This window comes from Lonchura striata, chromosome 11, assembly GCF_050655825.1.
Source record: "Lonchura striata isolate lonStrDom1 chromosome 11, ASM5065582v1, whole genome shotgun sequence".
Lineage (NCBI taxonomy): Eukaryota > Metazoa > Chordata > Aves > Passeriformes > Estrildidae > Lonchura > Lonchura striata.
This window is the reverse complement of record NC_140713.1, coordinates 22,222,483-22,242,446: the sequence shown is the minus strand read 5'-3', so window position 1 is coordinate 22,242,446 and position 19,964 is coordinate 22,222,483. Positions and strand designations below refer to the sequence as shown.

The 19,964-nt window shown below is 43.3% G+C and overlaps 1 protein-coding gene across 3 annotated transcripts in view; it reads right to left on the bottom strand.

Annotated features, from left to right (window-relative positions):
• LOC110476365 (uncharacterized) overlaps positions 1-19,964 on the bottom strand; it is a 71,413-nt gene that overhangs the window by 19,155 nt on the left and 32,294 nt on the right. For all 3 annotated transcript variants that reach the window (XR_014957992.1, XR_014957993.1, XM_085589911.1), the window contains one exon: positions 6,851-6,916. Coding sequence is in view for 1 of the 3 variants with exons in the window: in XM_085589911.1 (XP_085446037.1) it covers positions 6,851-6,916 (66 nt within the window). In the remaining 2 variants the exon portion in view is untranslated. The remainder of the gene's footprint in view (positions 1-6,850; positions 6,917-19,964) is intronic.

Sequence of the window (19,964 nt, the reverse complement as noted above, 5' to 3'; positions counted from 1 at the left end):
TCAGCTCTGAGAGGCAGAGGTGACCACAGTGCACCTGACACACTTTTTGTTCAGCAGCTCTGCTTCTCCATTTCCAGTGGCAAAATACCAAGTGGGAATTGTAATTAGGTCAAAGAGAATTTCACAGCCATGAAAAAGAGATGTAGAGAGGTCAGGAACAGATTTGGGAACAAGAATGACACTTTCAGACAATTTTTGAAGCTTCCTGCACAGAGTTACATGGGGCATTGCAGCTCTGGACAAGACTTCCTAAACCTTGCACTGAAAGAAGGGAAAATGTTTTTTACAGGACTGACAGCAGGGACAGGCAGAACTAATGGGAAGGAGCTTTGCAGAGAGCTTGTGATGCTTTGAGGCTTTGCCTTACTGGTTCAGTGACCACGATAAACTTTAATTTGATGCCCTGTGGCACAAATCTCTGCCTGGTTTTGAAGCCTGGCAGCACCATCACAAGAAATTCATCAGCACCAGCTGTGGTGGGGGCTCAAGAAAGAGCTCAGCAGAGGCAAATTAGCTTTCTCAGCCTTCAAAGGCATCTCAACAAGACAGATGGAGCACTTGTGTTGCCTTTGGCAAGTGGGTCCAGGGATGGAGGAAGAGGAGGCATCACCCTGGCTCTGGTTGCTTTGCTATCCTTAATCCAGTTCTTAGAACATGAAAAATCCCATATTCCCTCTTTGAATAATCTCTGTGGTGTACAGGCACATGGACTCTCATGGTGATCACAGGAATATCAAGTTTGCAGGCATTGGATGGTAACACAGGAGAAAAATGAGAAGGAATTACTGATTTGTAAAATGAGGATAAATCCTTGTGGGAAAAGAAAAAAAAAAAGTAGCTTAATGAATGAGAGTCATAGCAAAGAATCAGTGGGGTTGGATTTTTTCCAACCTCAATTTCATCTTTTAGGGCAGGCTACGAGAGATACCACTCTGGTGATGTTATGAAGAACTTTGTGGGGAAAAGCTGGGGTGAGAAGCACGGGAGCACTGCTGCTGCTCTGCCTCTGGCCCCACTGGGTCAGTGCTGAAAACCCACCAGGGAGCTCTTGTTTGTCCTGTCCTGCCCCTCTGGCAGCACTGCAGGAGCCAGGTTAATCAAGCCCCTGCTTGTCAAAGCCTCAGTCAAACTGGAGATTATCTTGGTCATAAAGAATGTCCTGGAAACACACCCAGCCCAAGCTGATGAGTGCACATCCCAGGAGGATGCTTGGGAGTGTTTGGGGTAAAAATGTGTTTCCAGAATTAAATGTTTCATTTTCTCTTTACTTCCCATTCCTGAGGAGTAATCTGAATTAGGCACTAAATGGCTTTGTTTCTAGAATGCTGATTATACTCCAGTGTTAGGAATGGTTTTCATTTCCCTCAGGAGAGTGACTTCACTGGTGTTGTGTCAAACCCTTACATAGGAGCAGCTCAGCTGGTCCAGGGGCTGCACAAGCCTGGCATAACTCACAATCTGCCCTGCAGCCTAAAACTCATCTCTGGGAGCTGGAAAAGTATTTACCCCACAGTGTTTGCAGGCATTCTCCTTCTGTGCTTACAATTAATAATGCACAAAACAACTGGCAAAGATGGAGCAGCAGAAAGACTGGGATGTGAAGAGCAAGAGCTCGAGATCAATCATTTGTGCTGTGTTTGGGATCTCACGCTTGGCATATCACAAGAGCACAAAACAAATTGGAATTTGTCTCTGTTCTGAGAGCCCAGGGGAGCTGAGGGGCTGCGAGTGGCTGCTCGGATCTGAGGCATCAGGGACTCTGCTGGGGGTTGTATTTTCACCCACAGTGGTGGAGACAAAGAAGGAATTAATAATGCCTATTTTTTGCTGTGACACTGCTCATCAGAAGTTCCCAGAGCGTTTCAGGAAGATTGGAATCACAGAATCATTCAGGTTGGAAAAGATTCTCCCTGAAGGGAGTTTGCAGGCAGGTGGGGTCGGGCTCTTCCACCTGCAGCACTGGCAGAACAAGAGGACCCAGCCTCAGCTATGTCAGGGAAGGTTTAGGTTGGATATTAGGAAAAAAAAAAATTACTGAAAGAATAATATAATACTAAAATTGTCTTCTTAGGGATATGTTATATATGTTATATGTTATATATGTTATATAAACATATCTCTGGATATGTTTAAAAAAAGACTGGACTTGGCACTTGGTGCTATGGTCTAGTTGTGGTGTTAGGGCATAGGTTTGGTAGGCAGGGGTAAAGTCATGCCAGAAAACCAGGCTGCAGTGAGTCCGAGCAGCACGTGAGCAGCAAATTCCCACTTGGAGGAGGAAGGAGACCTTTGGAGGTGAGAGAATAGCTGAGGCTGGCCCCTGGAAAGCACCGGGCTTTCCCAGCCTGCTCTTCCCAAGGGTGTGTAATGCCAGATTAGCCCGGGCTTTAAGGAGGCTCTGCCGTGGGCATCCCGGGGGAATTTAACCTCTCCAGCTCCAGGTGGTGCAGTGGTTTAGCAACAGGGCACCAAGGAGAGGGGTCTGGAGAGAGGAGAAGGGACACACAGGATATTTGGGGAGTTATGGGATGGGACTGGCTTATAATTAATAATGCAAGAAAAACAACTGGGCAAAATGGAGCAGAAGAAAGGCTGGGACACGAAGAGCAAAAGCTTAAGATCAATTATTTGTGGTGTGATTGGGATCTCACGCTTGGTGTATCACAGGAGCACAGGACATAAATTAGAATTTGTCTCAGCTCAGTTTAGTGCTCCACCACATGACACAGGCAGGGACGTTGTTGCAAGGTGTAAACTAAGCTCAGCCAGGGTATGAGCTGTAAGCTCAGCTCAACCAGGCTATGAGCTGTAAGCCAGCTCAGTCAGGACACAGGCTCTAAGCTCAGCTCAGTCAGTGCAGGGGCTCTAAGCTCAGCTCCAGACTCCTTTGCCCAGATCCACTCACATCTGCTCACACTGCAGCAGGAGCTGGAAGCAGGAATGGAAGGAGGTGCTGGAAGCAGGAATGGAAGCAGGAGCTGGAAGCAGGAATGGAAGGAGGTGCTGGAAGCAGGAATGGAAGCAGGAGCTGGAAGCAGGAATGGAAGGAGGTGCTGGAAGCAGGAATGGAAGCAGGAGCTGGAAGCAGGAATGGAAGGAGGTGCTGGAAGCAGGAATGGAAGCAGGAATGGAAGCAGGAGCTGGGGGATGTCCCACAGATTTCCCCAGACTGGAACCAAGGGCTTGTAGAAGGGGAGTTCATCTCTTACTGAGCCATCAAGCCAGATCTCTGCTCCCTGCTCACACACTTCTGGGCACTCTCTGCTTTGTAAGGGTGCAACGTGGGTGTTACTGCAGTCCTCAGCTGCAAGGGTGAAACGTGTGTGTTATTGCAGACCTCAGCTGCCCCTGGAGCCCTAGGAGTGTCCCAGACCAGACTGGACAGGGCTTGGAGCACCCTGGGACAGTGGAAGGTGTTGCTGCCCATGACAGGGGTGGAACTGGATGAGCTTTAAGGTCCCTCCCAATCCCAGTCCAGTCTGGGATTTTGTGGTCTCAGGCTTGGCTTTCTGGTGAGCCAAAACAGCAGAGGAGGTTTAACTGCAGCCTGTGTATGGCTTGGTGGGAATGAGGGCAGTAAATGACACTCACAGCCCACTCAGCCTTCATCCCTGTTCTGTTCTCTTCATCTTTCCCAGACATCTGTTCCTGGCCTGGAGTAGCTCACTTTGCTTGTCTTTCAAGGGCTGGTTGATTTGTCTAAGTTTATCTGGGCTGGGAAACAAAGAAAAGCCTTCCAAGATATTTCACCTTTCTCCCTCTCTCCGCCATCAAAATGTCCAATAAAGTTTTTTATTAACCTTATGCCTTCTTCAGAATTTCCATGGAAATGAAGCTGAAGGGAACAAACAGCATCTGCTGTGCAAATATTAAATGCAGGCAGGAGATGAATAAGATGAATAGACTTATCTCCTTTATCATGATTAGCCACATTTTGGCCTTGTAATTTTGGCCTATCTCCCAAAAGAAACTGCAATCAGGATGTAATACATCCTACTGGCAAATTACAGCCATGCAGCTGTTGGAGGCAGCAGCTGAGCCCTTCAGCAATTTAAACGTGCTTTTATTACACCAGGGCAAGGCTCCAATAAGTATATTAGTGACATGATTTAAAAATAATAAGAGTTGAATGTTGTCCCACTGAAGTTAATCCCGATGTTGGTTTTCGTGGGAAGAAGTGTTTTGCCAAAATCAGGAATCCAAGAGGTCTCAGGGGTGTCCTCAGCAGGGTGAGACTGTGAGAGCAAAGGAGCTGCGGTGAGATCAGCCCCGAGCGAAGGTGTGAACTTCTCACCGGGATTTCTGCGTTACTACGAGCCAAGAAAAGCTCCATGTGAGGAAAGTTAGGTGAAATCTGACTACGGAATACAGGGCTCAGACAGAATTTAAAGTGTGCTGCGCAAAGTGTGAATTTTCAGCTCTCTTCTTGAATGTAGCACTGAAGGGTGTGTTACCATAACAAAGAAGTGTATTTAACTTCAAATGTCAGTGTCTCAATTTTGCTCCAAACCAAGACAAAACTAAAAGCTGTTACAATTCTTGAGAGCAAGAATCCTGCAAAACTCCCTAAAGTTTTATGCAAAAATTCCCAGTATTTTTTCAGACAAGAACCATAACTCTTGGTCCCAAAACAGATTCCTATTACAAAGTCACAAATTATTCTGCGGGCTATTAGAAACACCTCGTAAGAGTAAGAGAAGCACTGTTCTCTTTTCTAGATGCAAAGTTACTCTTGTCTAATTTGCAGTGGGAGGGTTGCAGTGCCCATATCTGTGTGTCAATATTGCCTGTACTACCCAGACAAGCAGCTGGTTTCCATATCCATGTGCTGGCTGTCACCAGATACCACATTCTGTTTGAGAATTATTTGCCTTTTTTTCCCCAAACACTTTTAGTTCAGTTGGAATGACAGGGTTGATGAAAAACTTTTTGAGTTGAATCCCAAAATTAGTTTTTAAATCAGAAATCAGCACTTTCCTCCTCTTTTAAGCTGTTTTCCAGGAAGCGTTTTGCATCTGGCTGTATCATCCTTCTAAAACACAAAGTTTCTGGACAGTCCCACTTCTGGATTCTCACTGGGTTAATGTGGGTACAGCTATGGGGTGATGTGATAGGGAATCTCAGTTGTGATCTGTACAGAGCAGTCAGATAATCTGACATCAGAGCTCTAAATCAGATATTCTACAACATTTATTATCTTTATCTCCCTTATTTAAGAGCTCGAACCTGTCAGAGGAAACCCTAAATCTGCTCCTTGCATCAAGCTTCTTAATATTCCAGTTGATGTTTGTTTCCAAAAACTCTCTGCCAACGTTTCATTTTCCTCTCATACTGACACTTAATGCCTTAAGTGCTTGGAAAGATAAACACTGGCTTTAAGCAGTACAATCTCATGATCAGTTTATCTGAGGATTATTACACGGGTGCACAGAGGAGTCAGTCATAAACTGAGCACTTTTTGCCCTGGCTGCTGATTTAATTGCACTGAATGGGGTGGAATATTCTGGGAATCACTGACCTGGGACATAGAGGAGATTCAACTTACAATTTTACCCAATTCAACCCTGCTGGGGTGGGACAGCAGGCTGTAATTGGGACCCAGGCTGGGGGTGAGAAGATGAATTTTACTGGGGGCTGAACTGGTTATTCCAGCTGAGCACAGCAGGACAGACCAAGAACCAGTGGGAAAAAGCTGAAGACAGATAAACTGAAACATCAACATAGACACAAACATTTCATAAGGGAAGGTGATTAACCTCTAGAAGAAATAAAACAATTGACTGATTCACTTTTTTACTACAAGGCAAAGCAAGAACTCTCTTCAGTAGATGCTTGAATGAAAAACCAACAATTGGATTTAGCAAATGGGAAATACAATTGTCTGCAGTGCACAGGTGATTAGATTTGATCTCAGCTCCCTTATGAACTTTAAGCATCTTCCCTGTCTCAGGTGCAATAACAGAAGAAATGATTCAAAGTGCATTTTCACAGAGCTCAGATGCATTTTCAGTGGCAAGGCAGAAAGTGAGGCAGCTCTGCTCCAGACTGGGCAAACAGCTGGAATAAAAAATGTCTTAAAGTGTTAGAGTGCTCCAAAGGCAAAGCTCATCTCTCAGAGCCATGGGATTCTCAGCCTTAAACAAGGCTTAAACAGGGACACACAAACCTTTGTTTGCTGTAGTGCTCTTTTTCCTTTTCAGCCTCATTTTGAATAGATTCAATTGTCTGAAGTAGGGTTTATGGCTTATACCAAATGCTGCTTTCAGCACAGCCAGAAAAGCTGGAGTCTTCCAGTGGAAAAAGTATTTTAGAACTGATGTTGTATTAAAATAAACCAGCACAAGCTCATCCCCTTAAATGTAAACCAGGCAAGAAACCAAGAAAGTTTGATTTTAATGCATGTGGGACCAAAATGTAGAAAAGAGTCTGCAAGATGTGCTGGGAAAGAGCTGACAAATTAAAACAAGGTATGGAACTGGTCAGTGGCCCCAGCTCTGCCCTGCTGGCACCCCAAAGAGCTCAGAACCTGCCTGCACATCACTGAGTGTTCCTCTCAGCACATGAACAGAAAGTTTCTGAACAGGATAAATAACAAGAAATAACAAATACTTCATTTAAGAGAGGCACAAACCAGAGCAGCCACTCCAGTGCCTGTAGAGCTGGTGAGGGGTTCTTGCTCCACTCCTGCTCCACACACCATGACTAGGACACTTCCCTCAAGGCAGGAGGGCACAAAAACTGAAGTAAAAGCAGTGAAATGTCTGCTAGATTTTCTGACTTTTCCATTCAAGGCTTTAAAGAGCTCCCAGCAAGTCGATGTCTGTTTGCAGAAAGAATGAGAATTACTTACCCATCCCTTGGGCAGCACAGCAGGGCAGGGGAGGAGGTGCTCACTGGTTACTCTGCATGGCAAATCCTGTGCAAAATGATAATGAATAAATATCAAATTAAGCTCAGAAAAGTCTAGTTATGGCAACTGCCAATTGAATATTGGCCTGGTAATGCAATTATCCCTAGTATCAGTGCACAGGTCTCAGCTTTCTGCCCCACAAGGATATTTTTTTGGTGAATTTAAAATCTGCTTAGTGCAGCAAGTCCCCATTCTGCATTCACCAGCTTGCAAACACCCCACACAGGCCAAAATCCTCTTGGATTCTTGATTGGAAATGTAAATCCCAGCAAACAACAAAACAGCTTTCATTGTAAACTTCCTTTCCAGGCTTAACTGTTCCCAAGGTTGCTCCTGGTGACACTTCTGTGCCAGTCTGTCACTTTTTATTTGGTTGCAATGTGTAAATCTGAGATTTACACAAATCTGAGATTACACAAATGTGTAAATCTTGCTGGCTTCAGTATTTGAACTGAGTGCAGCTCTGCCTGTACGAGCAGATTGTCAGAATTGCCACCCAGTTGCAACTCTTCTCAAATATACATAAATAATTCTTCCAAATTCACGTTTTACTACATTATTTATACCAACAGATGTCAAGGCAAGAACACACTGGATTGCTTCCTGAAAACTGGCACTGATTTCAGTTTGGGAGTACATTCTCCTAATGAAAACCACGTTGGAGGCGAGGATGTTTTCAAAGCAACTGGTTCTGGCATGTTGGATGTTGAAAATAAAGATATGCTTTTCTGTATCCTAAAAGAATTCCACAAAATTCACACATACTTGGGAAAACAAAAGATCTTTTTGTATGTGTGTGAATATTGACCCATTTCTGGAGCAAGAAATTCAAGCTAACAAACAAATCTGCAATGAGGACAGATTGTCTGGGGACTTCTTTAGTGTGTAGATTCTCAGATAACTCATAGCAGTGATTTTTGAAATTCTTTGCATTTGAAAGGTTCTTTGTGAGGCAAATGTGGTCCAGATGGAATCAGGGCTTTGGGAGCTGGAATAGAAACAGTGTCCACTTTCCCATTAAACAGAGCACTTTTCATGTTCTAAGCATGACAGACCAACACAAATCATAGCTAGGCCTGAAATTCAGTATTTGAACCCACAGATCTGCCCTTCTCCTCTGTTCCAAGGGAAAGGAGGAAAAGACATCCATAGTTTGTGTTCAGAACTCTCTGAACACTGAGGGGACACAGAGCTCCCACTCAGCAGCCTGATGTGCAAGGTTCATTGGGGCATGAGATGGATTTGGGATAAATCTCCATGGAACCCTGAAAATTCTCCTCCTGAGGGATTTGGGAGTACCCAGATCCTCCCAGGGACCTCTGGCATTTTCCAGGACAGAACTGGGGAGCTCTTGTCTGTCTCCTCACACACTCACAGCTTCCCTGTGCCTGGACACACTGCAGGTTGATGCAGTGACTAATTAATGTGCCTCTGCAAATTACTTCACGCAAGGAAATTACAGCCACACCACCTCTGCTGGTATAATCTGAGACAAGCTCTGCTACCCCAGGACTGAAATTGTACCTCACTCTCCTTTCCTACAGAACAACAACCTTTTTACTCCTCCAGGCTTTTTACTCCTCCAGGTGCAGGTTATGTTTCAACAGTTACAAATGTGGTGTGGTGAAAGCATCACCAAAGAAAATGTCTCATAAATAGTAATAGGGTGCTGTGTTACCCTCTCACTCTGCCAGAGTGAAAGATGACTTCATTTCAAAAAAGAAGTGCAGAAGAAATGGTAAAAATCTTTTATTACAGGTCATCTGCTCCTTCTCTCTGTTCCTGTTGATTAAGCAGAGAGGAAAGTAACAGACTCAGAACTGTGATTTTTTTTTTTTTTATTGTGCTTTCATAGCTTTATGTTGTATTCAAGAACATGAATTATTACTGAGCTACATCTGTTAGAGAACACTGTCCAGGTAAAATCAGCTTCTACTGGCTCCTGTTCAGATGAAATCAATAGGCTTTTTGCCATAACTTTTATAGGCCCAGACATTGTTGTAAAATGTAAAGGTAAAATATTTGGACAGGCAGACACATACGATGTGTCTGTACAAACTGAAGCCAAAGCTTTTCAGCCTCCAGCGAGATTGTGTTCTTAATTAAGTATAAAGAGGAAGTATAATCTGATTCAGAAATAACATTATCTTTCCTCCAGCTCCCCTCACACCAGAAGGTGCATTTGGTTCCACCATCATTAATAAAAGCACAGAGCATCAAAGATACATGGCAGAGCAGGAGCTCCCCTGCTCTGCCAGCTAAAAACAAATTCCAATTAATCCCCAGCACAGGCCAGGTGTCCTGAACTGGTTTCAAGCAGTGAGAGATGCAGAAGGGGACGCTGGGGAGAATCCTGGGCTCAATGGAAATGGTGTTTCTCTGCAAGGTCACCAGGCCAGGATCTCCGAGTTGAGCTCAGGAAGAAACGATTCCTGAAAGGAAAGAAATTAACCCTAAAAGTAAAGAAATTATCCCTGAAAGGGAAGAAATAATCTCTAAAAGTGAAGGAATGATCCCTGAAAGGAAAGAAATCATCTATAAAAGTGAAGGAATGATCCCTGAAAGTGAAGAAATGATCTCTAAAAGTGAAGAAATGATCCCTAAAAGGAATGTATTCCACTGCTCTGGCAGTGGCAGCTTCATCACTGCACTGTGGTTGGATTTTTACCCCTCTTTTCTGTGTGACAGTTGTATATTAACTTCAGGCTTAGCACTGGCAAAGGGCCATCCCTGCTGGTGGCATTGCTCTGTAGCTGCAATCTCCTCTTGGAGCAGCATCCTACATGAAAACGTTGTTTTTGAGGAGAACTGAAGAATGTAGGGTGATGATGGGTTTTGTTTTCTTCAGTCATCAATCTGTGCCTGAGAAAGGCTTCAAAAAAATCAGTATTTTCTATATTTGCTGGCTGCCCAGTGATAAAGGGAAGGACACACAGAGTTCCTGTACTTCCTGTACACCTGGACATCCCAGTGTAGCAGAGGACAAATGATGGCACAGGCTGGATCACCTTCCTGTCCAGGTTTTACTCCCTTTGGATCACACTTGGATCAGTGGGGAGAGGCAGCTGAATTCAGAGAACACAATCAGAGCCTCTAAATTAGCATTTCACCCTTCTCTGGGTGCTCGTGATAATCTCTTTGGACACTGGTATGGTCAGGGATCAGTTAGGGATCCCCAGGCTGTTGAAAACACATGAACATAGAAGTTCTCAGAGATTCCTCCACAAGCAATGTGTGTTTTCAGTGGAAGACACAGCAATAGCTACACGTGAGGCAGTCTGACAAAGAAAGAAACTAAGAAAGAAAAACTGACCCCGAAAGCAAAGATGAAAAGAAAGTTGGTTTCAAAGATAAAATCTTTAGAAGGCTTCTGGAAACACAGGTGAGGAGAAGAAACTATTTGGAATTGACTGGAATATTTTTAGTGAGAAAATGAATTCAATAGCCACAATTCTCTGTGTCTCCAACACACTGGGACATTTCAAAGTAACGTTTATGAGCAGATATATTTTCTCTCTCATTGAAGCATTTTCCCTCTCCTATTTTCAGAGCCCTCTGGAGTGCTCAGATAACACCCCTCTGTAAGGCAATCCCAGCTGGAGACTATTTAATAAGACTCTTTTTAAGATAAAATATTCCTACAAAGGTGGAAATAATGCTATACCTACAGTCCTTTTCAAAGGAAGCAGAACAAGAGAATTTTGCTGTGGAAAACCCCTTTTTGATCATTCCAGTCCCTTTCTCCTTACTGCAGGGCACAGCAGTGACAGAGTTGTGTGATATATGATTATGGCAATCACTGAGGCTCATCTGGAGATCCCTGAATTTCATTATTCTGTTCCACACCATTCCCACTGACCCTGCAGTATCCTTGTACCTCCTATGACCTGTCTGAGGGTGTGTCAACTTAATTTGATTGCCAAAGGACCTGAAGAAGAGCTGGAGCCCATGCTGCAACTCCTCTGTTTGCCTTCCTGAGCCTCTCAAAGGCAGTAACAGGGCAAGGAACAGAGGAACCTGCATTGTCTGCTCCAGTTTAACACAAAATCCTCTCTTGGTGTCTCAACATACTCCTCTCTTGAGTGAGCCTGCAACATAAAATCCCATAGTGGTAGGGGATTTAATTTAATTCAATTTCATTTCATTCTGTATATGGAGAACCATCCTTGTTCATGTCAGGCACTTGGGTAATTGAGCTGTTAATTTATTTGTCATGATTGATTTTGAGCATGTTCTCTCCAGCCTTCAGAATTTGTTTTCTTAAAAGCCAGGAAGAAGCATTTTGACAGCTGCCCTCAGGTGTTTATTCCTGGGTTCTGAGTGATGTGAGCACCCAGCTGATGGAAACCAGGGCTGTGGCTCTCCTGAGACCTGGCTCTGCTGCCCCTCTCTCTCCAGCTGGACTTCACACCGAGGAGAAACCTCAGCCCCCATCAGATGAGCAATCTGTGTCAGACAGGAAATCTTCAGCCTTCCATGACCCTTCAGGGGCAGGAAAATCAACAAAGACAAAAATGCTCAAGGTCTCACGTGCTGTCCAACAGCCCAAAGTACCAGAAAACAGGAACTGGAAGTCTTTCCAGTTTATTCATCAATCCTGCTCTCTCTGCCCCATGCACCCACAAGATAAAAGGACAACAGGACATATATTCTCTATTGACTATATATGCTCTATTGACTATATATTCTCTATTGACTATATATTCTCTATTGACTATATATGCTCTATTGACTATATATTCTCTATTGACTATATATGATCTATTGACTATATATGATCTATTGACTATTCTATTTTGACCACATTTCAAAAGATGAAACTTTTTAAACACAGCCAAAACTTGAAAAAAATACTCATTGTTTAGAGGAAAAATTAAAAAACACAAAAAGTTGTGATGTTTACAACAAAGCGAAGTATTTTTTACACAACCAAACCATTTTGTGTTGATTTTGATACACTGTTGAATATGTATAAGAAATTTTGCCTTACAGACTGACATTTCTTTCATTGCTAATTCTTCAAAGAGCAATAAATAACAAGCGTTATAAAAAATGTATTCAACTTAGCTTTTTTTCTTCCCTGCTAAACTGAATTGATATATTCCCAGGAAAGGTTTTAGTTCTGCAAAATCAGCACATCCCACAGAATTTTTGTTCCATAGGAAAAAAAAATTATCTACCTGCATCCGGTAATTGTTCTATTTTTCACCTCAAAAAGACCTCAGCTGAATCAGGTCAGCTTTCCTATTCTGGTTTACATTTATTTCCAACAGGAAGCCTTATCTGTCAACAACTGAGTATTCTGCTAGCAATTAGAATCCCATCCAACATAGCTTTTTCTAGCATGCTGCATGAATGGAAAAATGACATTTTGGATTAATTAGAGGCATTAATATGAATGTGTGCCACACACTAGGCATGTTAATTTGCCATAACAATATGTCCATGGAGCTTTCTAAAATACCTATTCCTGGTTTCACTATAAATGTTTTCACTATTGATCTGAGCCTCACTCAAGACCCCCAAATGTAGGGTTAATATCCTAGGAATATTAATTTAAGGTTAATATCCTGAGGGACCTGGGTTCCAAAGGAAGTACAATTAGCTTGGATGCAGTTGTCAGAATGCAATGAGATCTTGACCACCCCAATGTTTCGGTAACCTTCCCTTCCCTTCCCTTCCCTTCCCTTCCCTTCCCTTCCCTTCCCTTCCCTTCCCTTCCCTTCCCTTCCCTTCCCTTCCCTTCCCTTCCCTTCCCTTCCCTTCCCTTCCCTTCCCTTCCCTTCCCTTCCCTTCCCTTCCCTTCCCTTCCCTTCCCTTCCCTTCCCTTCCCTTATAAATAAATAAATATTGATTGTGATTATTTTACATGCTCAGGTGTCATTATCTCTTTTATTTTTCTTGCCTTGCTGATTTTGCTTTATTACCAGGAATCCATCCACCCCAGAAGTTCTGCAATTTTTGATTGACTCTAAGAAATTCAACTACTGTCTTTTGTTACACAATTTAATTCTGTTAGCTTTTGGAAAGGTTTTAGGATTATCTGCCTGCTGACCTTGGCTTGAGCAGAACAAAACACCCTGTGTGCTCCAGGGGGTCAGTGTTATGGCATGGGAAAGCTCCTCTCTGGAGCTCTCCTCCAGTGGGCAAAGACTTGGGGCTGCACTAAGCTGTGTGCTCTGCACACAAACTGTGCAAGAAAACAATGAGCATTACCACTAATGAATTCATCTCCATCTTTTCCCTTTCAGCACAGATTATATTTAACAGCTATAAAGCCAAAACAGCTGTGGGCGAATAACAGCAGAGCTCAGAATGGACTCTGGCCCTAAAAATGTCACTGAAAGCTCCCTGCTCACTCTCCATCAGGGATGCAGGCAGGGCTGCCACAAACTGCTCCAGCTCTCTGAGCTCACTGTGAAATGACTTTCTGGGAAGCCTCTCCCTTGTTTATTGCAATTCCTTGTTTTCTGGAAGAGACTCTGGGATTGTTCTGGCTATTGTGAATGTGACTCAGATGTTTTAGTTGTTATTTCTCTAGCTGGGAGAGGATTTAGCAGGATGCTTCAGGGGCCAACAAAGAATGTTCCCAGTTAGTGTGAAATATTCACCTGACGCCTGTATGAAAGTACCCAGATGGAAATGGATAATAAAATTTATGACACAAGAACACAACTCACAGAGTAAAGGTGTTGAAATAGTTAAGGCAAATGTATGATGGCTTCAGACCACCAAAAAAAAAAAAAAAAAAATCCAGAAAACTCAAGCAAATTTGCTATCAGGGATCAATCCTGTTTCCCAAAAGAAGCTCAGTCTGGAACTTCTAACAATGAATCTCCAGGATTTGCTGAGCTCCTTGCTGGGACAAAGAATTTAAACTATTTCATGCCTGACTTCAGGTGTGTTTGGCAGGGGCCAGCTGAGGGAATCTTCAGGGATGAAGACTCCCTTGGGGAATTCCTCCCTGGGGAGGGACAGCTCTCTGTTCCACCAGAGCTGGAATGTTCCACAGCTGCTTTCCCTTTTGCTGGTATCTCACTGGACTCTTGAATCCTTCTGTGCTTCAGGAAGAACTCTTTGCAGTGATTTGCCCTTGCAGCTTTGCTGACTTCCCTGATGGAAGGAACAGGAAAAATGAGTGCCCTGATGTTCTCTGGGTGCCTCTGTGAAAGCACTGCTGCTTTTCCCAAGCATTTTCCCAGGCTGCTGGGACAAGGCCCTGGTTCTGGGATCATTAATAGCAGAGCTCTGCTGATGTGCCATCAATACCCACTGGATGTGGATCAGACACTGGGTGTCTTCTGGTGAAATGCTGAGTGCAGGACACAGCATTCACTCTCACTTTCCCTGCCTAGAAGAGGACAGACCATTACTGAGAGAGGAAAAATGCTGGAGCAGGAGCTGCAGGAGATGCCTCGTTAGGACAGAGACTTCTGGTCCAACATAAACTTCTCATTACTTTTTAATACATTCAAATAGGCAAGTTTGCTTGCTCTGGATCAGTGCTGTGTGTGATGTGATTCTGTGTCATGACTTTTCTGAGCTGGCACAAGGAGCCCTTAAGCTGGATTTATTGTTTTGTTGAATCATGACCTCAGGGATTTGTGAGAGAAATGAACTGCAGCCAAGTGCTGGAGATTTTAAGGCAGTTTACAAGTGAAACCTCGGTCAGGCTAAAGTCAAAGCAAATCTCTGTATTCTTTTTTGAAAGAATCCTACTTGATCTCTGAAACGTGAACTTTCTGTGAGAACAAATGGACCAGGTTTGGCGTGGTTTGAATTTCTGCCCTGAGGCTTCAAGAAGAGGATATTCATTCTCTGAATGATGGAGAGGCCATCCCACCTCCTTTGGGGTGGGGGCTGGAGCAGGCTCACACCAGGATCCCGAGCATCCTAAACTTTCCCTCCTCCCTTCCCTGACAAAGCCACTCTGCAGTGTCTCTGCTCCGCTGCTGCAGCTGATGCTCCCACTTTTACCCTGCTTCAAGCACGAGGCAGGAACACTAAAATGACCTTTGTTTTGGAAAAGGATCTTTAATCCTCCTGTGTCTGCCACTGGTGTCCTTCCAACCAGTGACTAAGTAGTAGAGCTGGATAAAAGCCACTTCTCCCATCTCTCCCTCAGATTCTTTTCCAAGACATTTTGAAAGGCTCAAGATCCTTCCTACTGAAGTGTGGAATATTTTGGAAGATGAAATATAATGTGGCTTATATAAAACTGCAGGATGCAGAACACAACCCCATCCAGATCCAATCAAAGCTTCCCTGAATATTGACATCCTTTGGAAATTTTCACTTTTTTCACCAAATTTTCAGAATCATAAAACCAGCTGAATTGCTTTTTAGTGTTACTTTGATTAAAATATTAATTTTCTTTCAACAATAAATAATTTTAGCCAGAAAATAATTTGCATTAGTTGAGCATATGGGTTGACTCAAAGACAAGTTAATTACAGAACACAGTGCAGAGAACCTTTGCCTACTTGAAGGAGACTGCTACAAAAAGGAAAAATGAAATAGGTGTTATCTCTTTTTAAATTAAATCGCCTGTTACAGGGGATGTACTTTATTCAACATGAAACAGAGTGTAGATGAAATGAGGAAGGAAGAAAGAAAATGAGACTGAGAAGGCATTGGGGGGAAAAGAAGAAAAAACTATTAAATAAAGGGCTGAAGGAGAGAATGAGGGTTTTTCTGTATTTTTCAAAAGGTCCCAAAGGAATTGAGGTAACGCTGAGAGATGCAAGATGGAAGAGAACAGGACTGAACCCACACTCTGCTGGGTTAAGGGAATTTCTGCTGCAGCTAAGAGCAGGGCTCTGATTTACACCAAGAAAAGCAAGTTCTTAACCCAAACAATTCCTACCCATATCCCACAGAGTCGCTGTGACTGTCCTTGGGAGCAGGACAAAGCCAAGGCCACAGCCTGACACACAGGCTGAGCCTTGCTTTCAGCTCAGGATATCTGCATGCACAACATATCATTTCAAAAGGCAGCTTTAAACACTGGGATGATACAATGCTGCTCTCTGTGATTCCTTCCAGATTATATATGTGGATATTAATTATGTAAATAAATTTATCATTCATGCAATAACTACATATGGTGATGAATATAAACATGGGAGTCATGCCAAAGGCCAGGGAGAGGCTCTGCTGAATTTTAGAACAAAACCTGGTGCCATTCCAGTCTCTCTGATAAGATCAGAGAAGTCTTGGTGCACATTAGAGCTGCATGTTCCAGTATGAGCCCATTCAGAACTGGGAAACATTTCCAGGCTTGAATTCCAGGTTTGACACACTTCCAGGTGTGAAAATGGAATTCCCCCAGAGAAGAAAAGATAAAAAATGCAAGGTAACTTTTCCACAGCCATGTGTAGAGTGCAGGCTTTCAAAGAGCAATTTTCAGGGTCATTCTCTCTAATCTCAGTGTACAATCCATCTCCAAAAACCTACAGGATCTGAAATACTTGGTGCATGAGTTCAGATCAATATAATGAATACCAGGTTGTCATCTGTGTTTCCTGACATTGCTTGTGCAAGATAGAAGATTATAACATCAGAGTTATAATGCCACCAAAAACCTTGGATTTAGTGAGTTAGTTTGGTACCTGCTATTTACTCTCTTATTGATCATTCCTCATTCAACCTTTATTTATCCCATACCTGGAAGATGCACAGCACATGAACCAAACACCAGCTGACATTTATCTCCCTCCAAAAGCTTTGTTTATTTTGATTGATTTTTGAATATACCTGGGTCACACCAGCTGTAGCAATGACAGCTTTTTAGAGTCATTTCACTATCTCATAAGAAGGGATTTAAGTCCCTGCTTCTGACAGTACATCAGTTTTATTGTCTGTGTGAAAGGTTTGAGGGAAGTAGCAGCCAGCCCTGCTCTAAAGCACTGTTTGATCACAGGTAAGAAAAGGAAACTGTTCCTGTAAATATCTGGAGATTTATGGAGGTCTAGGAGGGCAGTGGATCTGTTTTATCCAGTGAATCAATACAGGGTTTATGGCCCTATCACTGACACAGCACTTTTAAAGCCTTCCCAAGGCATTTCACACATTTGGATTGTCCTGTGTGAGGTAGGGATGAGCTCCAAGGGAAAGCCTGAACACTAATTTCCACATTTTCATGGCTCTAAAAAATTAATATATAATCCTATAACCCAAGTTTTGGATGACATATGTAGATGTACTTTCCTACTTAAGCTCCAGAAATCAAGAATGTCTTCATAATTAATTCTTTAGACAGAATAAACTGATTCATATATGTCATTAAGGGCATAATTTAGTGTAATGAACCATCATTGCAAGATAAAACCCAGCCTGGCACAGAAATTATTGCCAGTTTGAGTCTAGACTTTCCTGGGGTCTGTATTGGCAAGGCAATGTGGGTATGGGTTTGGGGCAATATGGGAAGATTTCTGTGGGGAAGGGCAGGACTGAGCTCTGCACCAAGGGGATTTTATGGGCCTCAGGTGCAGTGGTAATACACACATCAGGTACTTTCAAAAGGACTCTGACCTGTCCCACAAGGACAGAGGGAGATTTTAGATGTGGAAAGCTTGAGGAGCTGTGAAGGAAATATCTTATTTTTTAATTTTTTTTTTCAAAATCCATCTTATTCTAAAGGAATTCTGAACATGAGCAGAATTCTGAACACTCAGCATCTAAGGACTCTAATCTAAAGCAGGAACATCCCTCACCCAAACAGAGCTCAGATGTTTAATATCACAGGGTGGCCTCACTAAAAATCTATTCAAGAGCAGGTGACAAAAAAGGTTTTCCAAGCCAGTCTGTGTGATACTGGAATGTGCTGGCCAGGCACAGGAGGATTAAAGATACTTTCCCAAAGCAAGGATCATTTAGTGATGCCAGACTGGTGCTCACAGCAGTGTGGGATGCTGGGGTGGATGTGATGCCTGCCTTGTTTACGTGCTGAGCAGTGCCAGAGAAAAGCAGAATTGAGGAGGTCTTGTACAGCATCAAAGTCAGAGCAGAGCAGAGGAAATGGAGCACTTTAACCCTAATTAGACACATTATTAAATTCAAAAAGGACAGGGGAAAAAATATCCTGGTGAAAGGGGACCATGAGGAACCTTTTTTCCCCCACAACTTGCCAAGCCTAAATTAGTATTCCATGCTCTCTGAAGGAGGAATGCTTTTTTTGTGCTGTACTACTTGAAAATGGCCCTTCAGAAAGTTTCTCAGCATGCAGGGAGCAGCTGAAGGTCTGGAAAGAAAAGAGTGCATTCAAACCAGCACTTGGCACTTGCAAAGATTTTGGCTTTCTGTGACCCCAGTCCTCCCATTCTCCTACGACTACTATCCAAAAAGAAATATTTTCATCCAGCTGGCCTCCCCTGTAACAAAGTAAGCCAGAATCTTTGTGTTAATTTGCAAAGTGGGCAGTTCTCTGGGATTTGGGCACTCCCAGCTGTAATTTCTTTCTCCACATGACATTTATTCCCAGCACAGTGACACTGGCCTGCGCTGCAGCAGGCTCTGGCCAGGGCAATGTGGGCACTTGCCAAGAGAGCCACAAGCTCCTGCCCCAGTGGAAGGGCTCAAATGGCCACTGCAAGGGGCTGGAGGGACAGAAGTTCCCTGCTCTAGCAACCCCACCATCCTGCTGGCAATGGAGCCACGAGCCCTCTCCCCCAGGGATATCAGCTCAGCTCTTTGTGTAATTCTGTCTTCCTTCTGCCCTTTCACCAGACAAGGGACTCCACACCCAGATCAAGTTCATAGTGGATACCAGAAACCTTGGATGGATACAAGTTCCAGCTCATTTCCATTGCTTTGATTTAGTTCAACATCAGGTCTTTAATCCATCACAACCTTTAAGTTCTTTTATAAAATTAAATAATTTTCTTATCTCTTACTGATCATTTTCTTATGTTCTTTCCCTGGGAGATTAAGAGAGATAGTATCTGTACACACTTTGAAGATGCTGAAGTGCTTATTACTGGATTTGAAAAATCAACAGAATCATAAAGTTACAGGGTAAAAATATATATTAGAAAAGAATAAATCCCAGACACCACTCCTGACTCATCAACACAGCTGGATGCTGAGTCCTTCTGACCCTGGATCATGTGCTGCTCTTCATCCCACTGTCCAAATCCCACTGACTGCCCAGCTGAGGAAAAAAACAAGGGGCATCATCTAAGTCAAATTCCCTGTTTCATCCTAAAGAAATCCCCTGGGATCCAAAGCTTGCTTTTCTCTGAGCAGAAAGGGAATTTTACATCACCAGTTTCTGGCCTTGCGTACGTAGGCAGACAGCTCTGGTTTCACAACTTGAACATCCTGGGCTACAAATTACAGCCTGATTCACATGCTGCTTCATATGTGGCTCATCTGTGCCTTCTGCCAGCCCATAAATTGCTGGGAGTTAGGCAGGGCAGGGCTTGGAGTTTCAATTTAATCTCTTAGTGCCTGGCAGCTGATGCCCCGAGGGAATGGAAAGGAGGTGCAAAGTGCAGCCCTTCCAAATTCAGGCCAGGAAGAGTCATAAGGACACAGAACACTCGACAGATGGATTTCCCTGTTCTCCAGTCCACAGTAATTGAAGAATTATTGTGCAATTAGTGGCAAAATAATACAGAGCGGGAAATGGATTCAGGTTAGATGTTAACATAGGAGAGGGGATGTTGAAGGTGGTACCACAATGTCACTTGGTTTATGTCCCTTTATCTCCTGGACAGAATCAATCCTGGGGAAAGGAATATACTCTGGAATAAGGGTTTTATCTTCACTCAGCAGTTTTTGCAGCCAGGCCTTTGAAGGCTCCTGTAATATGAATCCTCCATCACCTGCAAGTGCACTGACCTCCCTGTGTATTTTTAAAACTTGTCTTCTTCTCAGAAGCCTCCCTTTTTGCTTCTCCAGACCTTCTCTTGACTCTTGACATCTTGGAAAGACTTCAATCAAACCCATCACAGACAGATTTGGTTTTCATTGCTCAATGTGACGTGCCTTGCTGACTTTTTGGTGCATCTGTTAGCCCTGGTCACTGTGACACTTAATTTCCCCAAAGAGA